This window comes from Sander lucioperca, chromosome 16 (genome assembly GCF_008315115.2).
Source record: "Sander lucioperca isolate FBNREF2018 chromosome 16, SLUC_FBN_1.2, whole genome shotgun sequence".
NCBI classification, from domain to species: Eukaryota; Metazoa; Chordata; class Actinopteri; order Perciformes; family Percidae; genus Sander; species Sander lucioperca.
The window spans coordinates 30,204,626-30,218,944 of NC_050188.1; the positions used below are offsets into that span (position 1 = coordinate 30,204,626).

The 14,319-nt window shown below is 38.7% G+C and overlaps 2 gene segments (V, D, J or C); both read right to left on the bottom strand.

Annotated features, from left to right (window-relative positions):
• Positions 1–2,018: 2,018 nt before the first annotated feature.
• LOC116035382 lies at positions 2,019–10,491 on the bottom strand. The segment is given in 3 exon segments: positions 2,019–2,585; positions 3,781–3,856; positions 10,417–10,491. Coding segments are annotated over 3 exon segments (486 nt in total).
• Positions 10,492–10,879: 388 nt separating this feature from the next.
• LOC116035381 lies at positions 10,880–13,763 on the bottom strand. The segment is given in 3 exon segments: positions 10,880–11,217; positions 12,355–12,431; positions 13,750–13,763. Coding segments are annotated over 3 exon segments (426 nt in total).
• Positions 13,764–14,319: the final 556 nt, after the last annotated feature.

A 14,319-nucleotide genomic window follows, 5' to 3' on the forward strand; every position in this document is an offset into this window, starting at 1 on the left:
AGGAACTGATCTGACTCAACAGCTGCACAGAAACAACAACACTAGACATACATATTAATACAGCATAACAAATACAAGAACAAGAAAAGTGTAACACAATCATGCACATATAGAATTTCCCAAAGTAAGTAATTTTATTGATGTGTTTGTTCTGGCAGGTTTTTAAACAGTGTCCTCTAAGTCAGGTCCAATGAGTGTTGAGTAAATTAGATTAATTCTCAATTAATGAGACAGGGTAATACTAGTGGTGAAATATTGACATAATTTATTCAGATAATGACATATCTTTTCTCAGTCTTTTGACAGGTTATTTTTACAACAATTGAGTATTTCAGCAATTATCTGAAATGTTAAATTGAATGAAATCATTCTAAATTAATTAGAATTAAAGTAATTAAAGGGTTTAAAGTTATATTTTATTGAAACACATCAAGAGTTGTCCAACAAGCTAAGACTCCTTTCAGTGAAACAGTAAAAATAATGTATTACAGTAAGACTTTTTCCATCAGTTTCATATTAAGTTTCATACATTTGATTTAAGGTTTAGTATTTTATGTATATTCAATGCACCTTCATGTAGACTTTTGTTATTTTCATAAATTTTTTTATTTTTTATTATTGAGGTATTCATTTCAAACTCTAAAACCATTTTCATTTAAAGGTTTGCAGATTTATTGACAGGATTTTACATATTGTCACAAACTGTTCACCTTCCTTCCCTCTGGTAGGCCATACAGGGCACTGTTCAACACAACCAGCTGATACAGAGACAGCTTCTTTCCTCAAGTAGTCACTCTGTTGAACACTCAGAAATAGCCCCCACCCTTACACTGAACAAAGTTAATCATCACTGTTCTGCTCATCTACCTCATGTCTGTTTCAATCATACAATTACAATATTGTTATTAATATATTACCATTGCACTGATCTGCCTTGCACTGTATTCATATCTAAATCCTAAAATCTCAGACTATACTGACTGATATTGCACTATTCCTTCCCTCTCTTTTGTATATTTTTTGTACAATTGTAAATTCTATGGTATTGTTATACTGTACACTTAACAGTATTTTTTATATTTCTTACTGTCATTTCTGTGTTTATTCTTTATATGTTAAGTGAGTGTTGTACTTTGAGAACAAAGATTAACTAGAGTCAAATTCCTTGTTTGTTTACGCAAACTTGGCCAATAAAGATGATTCTGATTGATTGTTTTGATACAAATTAGAACATTTACGAAATAGGAATCCTGATTTATCTCAGGTAAAGATATACATGCATTACTTTAAAAAAAAAAAGGGTTGAACTTTGTTAAAATACTTAAAATATAAGCAGATACGATTGTTTACAATGTAATGACATACTACAAAAACATCAGATTTCAAAAACACTAACCTGTGTGATAACAACATTGTAAAGCAGCACATGAATAACTCAATAATAAAACATTATTGGTGTTTTTCTGGTGTTCTTCAAAAAACCTGCAACACTGACATTAAATCTTTGGTTTAGAAATATCAGTTCAGAATCATGTTATAACTATATGTTGACGACGCTCTACAATTTATTTCAAATTCTAACTGTATTGAGTAACTTACACTAAATTTTTTCATATTTCATAAAAATGTCTCCCTTTCATCCACCCATTCACACCATGTTCATACCTGAATTCAGATAATAATGTTAAACAGAGAAACTGTCAGGTCAGCCTCAAAGAGTTCTGATGTAATCCTGGAGTTTATTAATGAAACCATCACCATAAATCTTACTGAGATATGAGTTATGTCATCTAAACTCAGAAAACACTGGCATGACCACTTACACACAAATCCTTAAAATGACAGATGTGTTGTATTTTGTATATATATATATATATATATATATATATATATATATATTTTTTTTATATATATCTCTTGATATGGACATACTTATGAGTCTGAAATAAAGATTTATTTTTATAAACTTCTATATCTAAACATACAGGAGAAGGAAACTGTTAAATAAAGATGCAGACTTTTTCATATGAATCATGTTTTATTGTCTTACAGCATTAACAGCATAAGAATTATTACAGCAAATAAAACATCGCTATTTCAAGTTGAATACTGTTAAATTGGTCTGATGCCAGAAAGAGAGAGAGAGAGAGAGAGAGAGAGAGAGAGAGAGAGAGAGAAAGAAAGAGTAGCAGAGAGCAGACTGAGATCAGTATCAGAGTGAAACCAGTAGCAGAGTCCCAGTGAGTCAGGTCAGGACTGGGAACACTGGTCTCTCCTCAGTGTCTCTGAGAGTGGAGTCTGGGAGCCCTGGGTGGCCTCACAGGTCACAGAGCCCACCTTCTCCCACTGGTCTGCAGGGAGCCTCAGGGTGCTGCTCCAGCTGTATTTGCCGTCCTTCTCCAGCACCCCGGGGCTCCTGCTCTCCTCCCAGCTGCTGCTGCTGCTGCTGCTGCTGCCGTCCACCTTCCAGGCCAGACTCCAGTCTGAGGGGAAGCCCTTGTTGGCCAGGCACATGAGCGTGGCCTTCCCCTTCAGCAGCTCCTCACTGGAGGGGGGCAGCACCGTCAGGGTGGGACGGACATCACCTAGGAGACACCAATCAGATTAGAGGACAGGGACCACACAGCTGTCAATCAACCAGCAGCCACTTGGACACCTTTACTGTGTGAGAGTTGGTTTTCTCCTTTTTTTTTTGTTTCTGTCAGATGGTTTTTCTGCTCCACCAGTCACTCACTCACACATTGTTTCACTTCCCTTTAAGAAGCCTCTCATGTAAATCAGCACAGAGAGAATATCTACACAATGAGCTGATATATATCAAACTATACACTGGAAATAAAATGTCAACTTTTGGACAAATCTTTAAACCTCCAAATCAAGATCATCACCAACCTAACTATACATGACTTTAAAGTATTTAGTGTAATAGAAACAAATCCAGAAAATGAGCTGACAACATCAAATGTTCTTCATGTGATTTTGATCATCATTACCAAACTGTTCAAATAGTTTTCAAACTTTGAAACAATACATGACACAGTAAAGAGATGTTGCACATTTTCAAATACCGATCTTTATCTTTGCTCTGTTCAATTGTTTGAATATCTGAATCTTCATTTGCTTTAAACAGTTATCATTGATGTGGAAAATGAAAAATGAATCTTGTAGAACAGTTTTTCAGTTTTATCTTTTCCACACTTCAAGTCATTTAAATTTCAGTTTGACAGAAATGTGTAAAGAAATGTTTAGTGAAGCTGCTCTGAGTTAGTCTCCACGATAAAGGAGGAGAAATAAAAACGTGAATACATATATATTTTATCGACTGTAAACAGAATTTAAAACATTACTTTACAATATTTACAATATAGTTTTTAGTATTTGTGCAGAAACTTACTTCCAACATTCAGTCTGGTTCCTCCACCAAAAGTCCACCACAGTGATACAAAGTCATTGAGCCGCCGTACAAAAACCTCTCACTGTAGAGAGACACGGCTCTCTGACTTTGTCAGACTGAACTAAACCTACAAGCCCTCAAGATGCTACTTTACCATTAAAGCTGGAAATAATGATTTATCCTCTGACTTAATTTTTCATTGTCTTTACAATGAACAATGAACGTTTGTTTTTTTCTATATCAACAGCAAACTTTTGTCTCTTAGAGTAAAATATTTCTGTAAAACTTATGGATTAATATTTCACAAATATGGAAAGTTAGTAGTGCAAAAAGTAAAGGAAGAAAAATAGCTCCTGAAATAATAGTTTCTTAAAAGTTTGACTTACTTCCAACATTCAGTCTGGTTCCTCCACCAAAAGTCCACCACAGTGATACAAAGTCATTGAGCCGCCGTACAAAAACCTCTCACTGTAGAGAGACACGGCTCTCTGACTTTGACACAAACAAACTCACCAAAATGAGGCTGTTTGTAAAATCTTGTCAGATAAAAAGAAAACTGACAATAACACAGTGCTGCAGATTTCCTTAATGCATGTTTTTGGTATATGTTAAATGACTGTGATTTCTTCTCTTGCAATTAATTTAAATAAGACAGAAGACATTAGATTAGATTGACTTTATTGTCCACCTCAGTGGCCTTCTCCCAAAGTACAGCAAAGGTAAATACAATGCACATAACACAGCACACCATTAAAAACATATAATATACAGAATACAATATACAATAGTGTAAATGGGCAGGTAGCAGCAGATAAGTTATATAAATAATACAAGAAAGCAAATCTTATAAAACAACAAGTGTTCCCTGATGGAGTCATTCTGTGTTCAATGGCTGTATGACATAGGGAATAAAATACTTCTTGTAAATGTTCCAGCAGGTCCATGGGACCCTAAATCTAACATTTACTATACTCTGATAAAGTGATTGATCCATTGATGAACAGCATCATCAGAGTAATCCAAGTCCCTGTTGGAGTCAGTCAGAGCATTTCCATAGAGAGCCACTTTGCATCAGCAGCACCATGCTCCAGTGCTCTGGGAGAGTTTATAGTCCTGAGAGTTGAACACTGGATGACTGACAGCTGTCCTTCATGACAACAGAAGACACAGAAATCCTCCTCATCAAAAACATGACTTTGATCTCCGTCCTCATCTGGACTCTCCTCTGCTGCTGCTTCACAGGTAAAGTCCAGAGAATCAAACTCCTCTCCTCTATCAACATCCGTCCCTCTGAAATGAAGACGACTAAACCGTGACGCTGCTTTATGTTTTTGTCTCTGTATCCTCAGAGTCCAGCGGTCAGTACACAGTGACTCAGCCTGGAGCAGTGAGCTCTGCTCTGGGAGGCTCCGTCTCCATCAGCTGTAGGATCAGTCAGAGTATTTATTCTACCTGGTTAGCCTGGTACCAACAGAGAGATGGAGAAACTCATAAACTGCTCATTTACTATACTAGCACTCGACAATCAGGGATTCCAGGTCGTTTTACAGGCAGTGGATCAAACTCTGACTTCACTCTGACCATCAGTGGAGTCCAGACTGAAGATGCAGCAGTTTACTACTGTCAGAGTGGTCACTACCCCAACAGTCAGTATGTGTTCACACAGTGAAAAAGCGTCGTACAAAAACCTCCCTCAGTCAGACTGAACAGAAACTGAACTGACTGCTGCAGCTGGAAGCTACTGCAGAGACTGATACACTTCACTGAGGACACACACACACACACACACACACACACACACACACACACACACACACACAGAACATGTAAAATGTATGACACACTACATCATCTGTTGAAATACATTTCCTAATACAATCATGTACAAAACATCAACGTCCTCTATCTCTTTATATCTTTCACTGATCCCTCAGCTGAATGGATTAATTCGTCAGCTTCAGTATCAAGCATATGTTCAGAGTCCACCACAAAACAATCTGTTTGTATGCAGATTACATTTGATTTAACAATATAATACAATGAGTTTACCCTCTTGTACACCATAATTGTATCAGAAATTAAAGCATGTTTTCTGGCTCCTATCACTTCCTTCTTAAATGTACAGAAAAGTCTACTGCACACTTTATAATGCAGGCGCATAATCACAGTGAGGGACTTCCCTGAATATATGAAATATAGAAATCCCCTCCTTAACATTTGTAAATGATCAGACAGCTCATCAGATCCCTCCTGTGCACCGTGTACAGATCTCTGATCAACAAGTAAAACAAAGTCTGTTTCAATCCCAGCATCACTGATACACATGTTGAATAGAAACCAGTGGGTTGATTCTCTTGTAGATTACCACATCTGGACAGATGTGTTTTAGTGGAACAGACTGGAGGATGATCTGGGCTTCTCTCCCTCTGTCTCTTACCTTTTAAAATCTGGGTCTGTTGTTGATTTGTCATTTACATTTTTTTTTCTCAACCTTTACTGAGTGACTTAATATTTCACCCTTGTTGGAATCCACTAAACTAATGTTACTAAACTTTCAATGTGGATTATAACAATCACATCATTATGTTCTCAGATATAAATGCATGCTGGGGAAACTGAATTCTTTCTATTAATATCTGTATGGCTATGATTTGAAAAAATAGAAATCAACATCATTTTCAAAACCAAGTTCTTTTTTGACATTTGGTATCCCAGCTAAGGAGTGGCTCTACTGTCTTTACAAAGCACTGAAACTTTTTCATGAAAAATAATGAAATGCATTTAAAGCTGCACCCCCTTAAATATGTTAACTATGTTTGCCAATGTCAAACATTTCTGGCCTTAACCTTTCTTTTGCATGTTACCACATTAATCATTTTACGTGAAATACAATTATCTTTAACAAGTCCCTGTTGGAGTCAGTCAGAGCATTTCCATAGTATTAGTTTGATTCAATTCAAACTCTAAAACCATTTTCATATAAAGGTTTGCAGATGTATTGACAGGATTTTACATATTGTCACAAACTGTTCACCCTCCTTCCCTCTGGTAGGCCATACAGGGCACTGTTCAACACATCAGCTCCTCAGCTGTTCCCAGTTGCTCTAACCATCACCTGCAGAGAGAGCACAGACAGCTGAATCACACAGCTAACTCAAGATGACACCATCCATTCATATCACATTACAATCTCATGTTCATTCTTGACTTTAGAAACAGCAAAACAATCTCTTCACAACGTCCATCCAGTAGCTGTTGTTGAGCTTTTAATCATATCACATACTTTTCCTCAGCAGATGTTATTAAAATGCGGATTTTCAAATTCCCATTCCTCTCAGTATTTGTGAGACTTCTTATCCACGTTGGCTTAGAAGTTAAAATATTCCATGAGAACTGGGTGAACTCCGTCTGCTGAGGAAGATCATGTAATTGGATCCAAAGATCTGAGACAAGACAAGACTGGGTAAAAATGCTAACTGGACAAACAGAACAAAACTGTCCACAAGTCACTGGATCAGTTTACTACCAGACTTTTCAATATCCTCTCCATGTGAATATGTAAATACAGTGGTAAGGAAAAAGTATGTGAACCTTTTGGAATTTCATAGTTTTCTGAATAAATTTGTCATAAAATGACAACATAAATCATTTTACGTGAAATACAATTATCTTTAACAAGTCCCTGTTGGAGTCAGTCAGAGCATTTCCATAGAGAGCCACTTTGCATCAGCAGCACCATGCTCCAGTGCTCTGGGAGAGTTTATAGTCCTGAGAGTTGAACACTGGATGACTGACAGCTGTCCTTCATGACAACAGAAGACACAGAAATCCTCCTCATCAAAAACATGACTTTGATCTCCGTCCTCATCTGGACTCTCCTCTGCTGCTGCTTCACAGGTAAAGTCCAGAGAATCAAACTCCTCTCCTCTATCAACATCCGTCCCTCTGAAATGAAGACGACTAAACCGTGACGCTGCTTTATGTTTTTGTCTCTGTATCCTCAGAGTCCAGAGGCCAGGTCACAGTGACTCAGCCTGGAGCAGTGAGCTCTGCTCTGGGAGGCTCCGTCTCCATCAGCTGTAGGACCAGTCAGGCTGTTACACACATTAACTATCTAGAGTGGTACCAACAGAGAGATGGAGAAACTCCTAAACTGCTCATTTACTATACTAGCACTCGACAATCAGGGATTCCAGATCGTTTTACAGGCAGTGGATCAAACTCTGACTTCACTCTGACCATCAGTGGAGTCCAGACTGAAGATGCAGCAGTTTACTACTGTCAGAGTTATCACAGTGGGGGTGTGTTCACACAGTGAAAAAGCGTCGTACAAAAACCTCCCTCAGTCAGACTGAACAGAAACTGAACTGACTGCTGCAGCTGGAAGCTACTGCAGAGACTGATACACTTCACTGAGGACACACACACACACACACACACACACACACACACACACACACACACACACACACACACACACGCACACCGAAAGACTATACTGTATACTATAAAATGAACTTTTTGTTCCACAATGTGTGTGAAAAACATCCATAGATGTTATTGAACAAACAACACAGCAAGGTTCCTAAAACACTAATCCCTTTAAGTAAATCATTTAATTGTAGTAAAACCAAAGAGATCCTCCCAGTCCTTCTTGACCTAGACATTAGTTTATCTGCTATTTAAAAGCTTTATTGACTCAGGGACAAATTAATTTTTCCATCTATTTACAACATCTCCTCAGTTTTTTTAACATTCAGAAAAAGGTGTTTGTCATCACACCATTTTACAAACCTCTGAATCTCTGAAAGGTAGTTAGATAGATCACTGTCCTTTTTTATTAAAGCTAGGATGTCAGTATCATCAGAAGATGTAATGATATAGTTGTTGGGATTCTAGCTTCTATACTCATCTGTGTAAAGGGTAAAAAGGACAGGTGAACTGACTCAACCCTGGGGGGCTCCGGTGCTTAAAGTTCTCCACTCTGAGAGAGTACCATTAACACTGACCTGCTGTTTACCATTCGTTAGAAACCAGTGGTACCACCTAATAATGAGAGATGGACATTAAGGTCATTCAGCTTTTTAATGAATAGGTGTTGCTGTACCGTATTAAATGCTGAACTGAAATCTACAAATAAAACACGTTCATATGAGGTAGAGTCCTCTAAATGTTTAGATATCAAATGTACCATGGCAGTGACTGCATCATCTGTACCTCTTTTGCCCCTAAATGCAAACTGAAAAGGATCTAATGAGCAAATGACATCTGTTTCCAATAAGTTGATAATAATTTTCTCAAAACAACTGGGCGGTATTCATTATAATCCTTACAGCATACCTTTTTAGGAACAGGAATAATAATAGAGCTTTTCCAAGTGGAAGGAACAACATGTGAGTCCAGAGACTTTTGGTAAATAGGACACAAGGCCTCTGCCAGCTCTACGCTGCATCATTTCAGCAGAGACCCAGAAATGCCGTCTGGTCCAGCAGCCTTCCTAGGGCAGGTGGGTGAGAAAAGACTCTGTACAACATGCTGGTCAATAGTGATTTTTGGGGGATTCAGTGCAGGTAATGAGTCTAGAGCCTCTATTTTATCCTACTAGAACTCAGCTAATCAAAACCTTGCATAAAAGTTATTTAATTCATCGTCTTTTTCCCCTCATTCAGAACACTAAGGGCCCTATCTTGCACCCAGCGCAATTGATTTTGTACACCAACGTATCATTCCTATTTTTCACACAACACACAGCAGACTTTTCCCTCCACAGACTTACGTCGGTAAATTAGGGAATGAACTTGCGCTCCCGGGGGCGGTTCAGCAAAAAGAGGAGGCGTGTTCCAGCCCAAACGTTCCCTAGTGCTATTTTGCAGTTTCAGAAAACAGCTCCACCACAGACCAGGAAAAACCTAGTCTAAAGTCAGTGGCGCGTTATTCAGATGCTATTTTAAGGGCGCATGCTTGGCCGTAATGTAGAGTGTGGACAACGCGCATACACTTTGCTTCTCTCATCTCACGGACCCAGCAGTTCCCATTTTTGCAAACCATACATGAATACAAGGAAAAATATGACCTTGTTTTACACAACATTTCCATGAATCATGGATGTGTTGATGACATAAATGAGGAAATATTAGAGGACTTAAGGAGATGTGATGTTGATCTGCATGTGTCGATGCCACTTAACCCAAATGCCCCAGCAGCAGCACGGGAGAGGAGAGACAGAAGAGCTGCATCGTCTATATTGAGGTAATCTCGGTCTAATGTTAGACTACATTGCAAAAATATCACCATGCATTCATAACCTCGTGATTCAGTGAGAGTGAGCTCAAAACATTGGAAAGTATGTTTTTGTGACATTTCTTTATTTACATTTTGACAAAAAGAAAAATCAATAGCAAACCTCGGTCACCTCGGCTGTAAACCGCTCCTGATGTGCGCCCATGGATGTATTAAGAGCGTGCGCCTAGCAAATTAACCATTATAATAGCAATCTGCCATGGAACAAGCTCACCTGCTTTTAAAGGGAATGTGAGATAACGCTCTGATTGGTTTATTGCACGTTACGCCCAAACCACACCTATGAGTAATGTAACTACTTCAGACCAACCCATTTTAGATTTGTGTTGGGCGCAAGAGTCATTTCTCCCTCCGGTATAAAAGCAACAGAGCCTGAGATCCTCCCACAAAGGTACTTGCGTTTGGCGTTTGATACTTGTGTTTCAGATCGTTAAAGAACAAAGTTTTACTAGAAACATAAATGCCAAAAAAGTTCCTTTCGAAAAATGTTGTGATAACTCACAAAAGTGATTTATATATTTTAAAACCGTTAATGTGATATGAACTTATGAACTGAGGAGATCAGATTACCACAAGATCTAAAACCACTTCAGTATCAAAGTGCACAGCACAGCAGGTAATTCCATCTACCTGTTACCTGCTTTAGATCAGACACATTAGATGACAGTGGTGACCATTATTGTTGGAAGAAAAACCCAAAGAATCTGTTGACTTTCTCTCACATTGACTTTGTCAAGGAGAGCAGTAACAGTGGTGCTGACCAGAATTTGACTTTCATCCTTTCCCACCAGCTCCATACCTGCTGTAGGACACCACAGCTAAACACTGTCAGGCTGCACCGAGCAGATGGGACCTGCATTACATCATCTCATCAGTTCTTTCTGAAAGAATCATCTAATGGAAATGCTACAGAGAAAAACTCTCTCAGGATTTAGTTGATACTGTATATGTTCATTTAAGAAAGGAACACATGACGGCAGTCATTCTAGTATCAATAAGCTCGGACAACATTAAGTTGATACATTTGTCTTTATTGTTTTAACATACAGAGAATATCAGCATTACTGCAAGCAACACAAAATGAACTTTCAAAATGTGATGAATCTGTAGAGAGAAAGAAAGAGTAGCAGAGAGCAGACTGAGATCAGTATCAGAGTGAAACCAGTAGCAGAGTCCCAGTGAGTCAGGTCAGGACTGGGAACACTGGTCTCTCCTCAGTGTCTCTGAGAGTGGAGTCTGGGAGCCCTGGGTGGCCTCACAGGTCACAGAGCCCACCTTCTCCCACTGGTCTGCAGGGAGCCTCAGGGTGCTGCTCCAGCTGTATTTGCCGTCCTTCTCCAGCACCCCGGGGCTCCTGCTCTCCTCCCAGCTGCTGCTGCTGCTGCTGCTGCTGCCGTCCACCTTCCAGGCCAGACTCCAGTCTGAGGGGAAGCCCTTGTTGGCCAGGCACATGAGCGTGGCCTTCCCCTTCAGCAGCTCCTCACTGGAGGGGGGCAGCACCGTCAGGGTGGGACGGACATCACCTAGGAGACACCAATCAGATTAGAGGACAGGGATCACACAGCTGTCAATCAACCAGCAGCCACTTGGACACCTTTACTGTGTGAGAGTTGGTTTTCTCCTTTAAGGAGTTTCTGTCAGATGGTTTTTCTGCTCCACCAGTCACTCACTCACACATTGTTTCACTTCCCTTTAAGAAGCCTCTCATGTAAATCAGCACAGAGAGAATCATCTACACAATGAGCTGATATATATCAAACTATACACTGGAACAACTTAACTATACATGACTTTAAAGTATTTAGTGTAATAGAAACAAATCCAGAAAATGAGCTGACAACATCAAATGTTCTTCATGTGATTTTGATCATCATTACCAAACTGTTCAAATAGTTTTCAAACTTTGAAACAATACATGACACAGTAAAGAGATGTTGCACATTTTCAAATACCGATCTTTAGCTTTGCTCTGTTCAATTGTTTGAATATTTGAATCTTCATTTGCTTTAAACAGTTATCATTGATGTGGAAAATTAAAAATGAATCTTGTAGAACAGTTTTTCAGTTTTATCTTTTCCACACTTCAAGTCATTTAAATTTCCGTTTGGCAGAAATGTGTAAAGAAATGTTTAGTGAAGCTGCTCTGAGTTAGTCTCCACGATAAAGGAGGAGAAATAAAAACATGAATACTAAAAGTAAATAAAAATATATTTCATTGACTGCAAAACATAACTTTACAATATTAACAATGTATTTTTTTAGCATTTGTGCAGAAACTTACTTCCAACATTCAGTCTGGTTCCTCCACCAAAAGTCCACCACAGTGATACAAAGTCATTGAGCCGCCGTACAAAAACCTCTCACTGTAGAGAGACACGGCTCTCTGACTTTGTCAGACTGAACTAAACCTACAAGCCCTCAAGATGCTACTTTACCATTAAAGCTGGAAATAATGATTCATCCTCTGTCTTAATATTACATTTTATTTGCGATAAACTTTTGTTTTTCTTTTTCTAAAGTAATCTTTTGCCTCTTAGACTAATATATTTCTTTAAAAATTATGGATTAATATTTCACACAAAAGGAAAGTTAAGAGTGCAGAAAGTAAAGGAAGAAAAATAGCTCCTGAAACAATCAAGTTTCTTAAAAGTTTGACTTACTTCCAACATTCAGTCTGGTTCCTCCACCAAAAGTCCACCACAGTGATACAAAGTCATTGAGCCGCCGTACAAAAACCTCTCACTGTAGAGAGACACGGCTCTCTGACTTTGACACAAACAAACTCACCAAAATGAGGCTGTTTGTAAAATCTTGTCAGATGAAAAGAAAACTGACAATAACACAGTGCTGCAGATTTCCAGAATACAAGCTTTTTATTCATATTGATTTCAAATTAAGTGTATATTGTCTGTTTATATCATCTATTTTCAATTATAGAAGAAATTATATTAATTTTGTTGTTCACCTCAGTGGAAATTTGTCTTTTCCTCAGAGTACAGCAAATGTTCATACAATGCACATAACACAGCACACCATTAAAAACATACAGAATATGCAAAATACAATATAAAATAGTACAAATGGGAAGGTGGCAGCAAATAAGTCTCATAAAAAATACAAGAGAGCAAATCTTAAAAAGTAACAAGTGTTCTCTGATGCAGTCATTCTGTGTTCAATGGCTGTATGGTATAGAGAATAAAATACTTCTTTTATATGTTCCAGCTGGTCCTGGGAAGCCTAAATCTCCCTCTTTTGGACTACAGATGGAAATTAGCCTTTGGGCTATAATCTGGCACTTTTTACGTGAACTTCTGTATATGTTCATCAAATGTGCATTGTCCTGAAATAATAAATAAAAAATAAAAAATAAAAAATAAATAAATAAAATCTAACATTTGGAAGATTTGTCAATAAGTCAAAGTGTTATTGAAAGATCATAATCAATGATCAGATAAAGTGATTGATCCATTGATGAACAGCATCATCAGAGTAATCCAAGTCCCTGTTGGAGTCAGTCAGAGCATTTCCATAGAGAGCCACTTTGCATCAGCAGCACCATGCTCCAGTGCTCTGGGAGAGTTTATAGTCCTGAGAGTTGAACACTGGATGACTGACAGCTGTCAGTAGTAATTACCGGGCAGCTTTGGGGGGTAGGGGGTTAGGGGATGCGCGCGCATCTTTTTCTAGCGTTCTGATTGGCCGAAAAAAAAAAAAAAAAAAAAAAAAGTTGAAATAAATGAAATCGATATACCCCGGTTTGTTGTCCCCCCTGAGCGGAAGGTAAGTATGTGCGAACCAGAGCCGTGACTGCATGGAGTGGGATGTTACAGTGTGGTGAAGTTTTAAAATCCTGTATTCCTAAAAGGGAGTCTGGCGCGGGCGTTAGCATATAGCTACCCCCCCCAGTATGTATTGACGTTCGCCGTCTGAATGCATGATGACGTCGTCAACGGGTCCGCACCGGTGTGACGGGTTGGAGTTTATTTAGATCCAGGTGTTAAAACGCAGGTGTTAGACCAATGGTTAGGGTTAAAAAGTCATGGGCCCCCTATTACTGTATGACGGTCATAGAGGAGGGGTATGTAGGGGGTATAAACGGCTATGTCTAGGCATGTCTGGTCACCTTTTTTACCTACTGTTTTTAGCTAGCTAGCTAACTTGTCAGTTCGGATTGCCACCTTCGATCATCTCAAACAGCTCAACGTTGCATTTTATTTTCAAATCCTTTGAGGAAAAAGCAAGAGGAAAAAAACGTCCTACAGTCATGTCTACAAAAGGTGAGTAATTTAAAAAAAATATATATATATTTATATATAGGCACGGGTCGGGGGTATTGGTAAACATAATGACCGGTCACTGCTGTCAACGTTTTTGTGCCTCTGACTCATGTCTTCATATCACTCCGCAAGTGGTCCATTAATTTGTCACAATGTAACTTCATTCAAAGCAGAGCTCCACCAAAGAGCCTGCAATCGTTGCGGAAGGTTATTTGAATAAGAATTTTGGACGTGTGGGGGCGAACTATCTTCTTAGCTGAAGCCGACAACGGGACAATATTTTTATTTTATGTTGGCAATGCAAGCTGAAGCGACGTAGCAGATGACGTTGAGAAGTTGCAGTGAGGA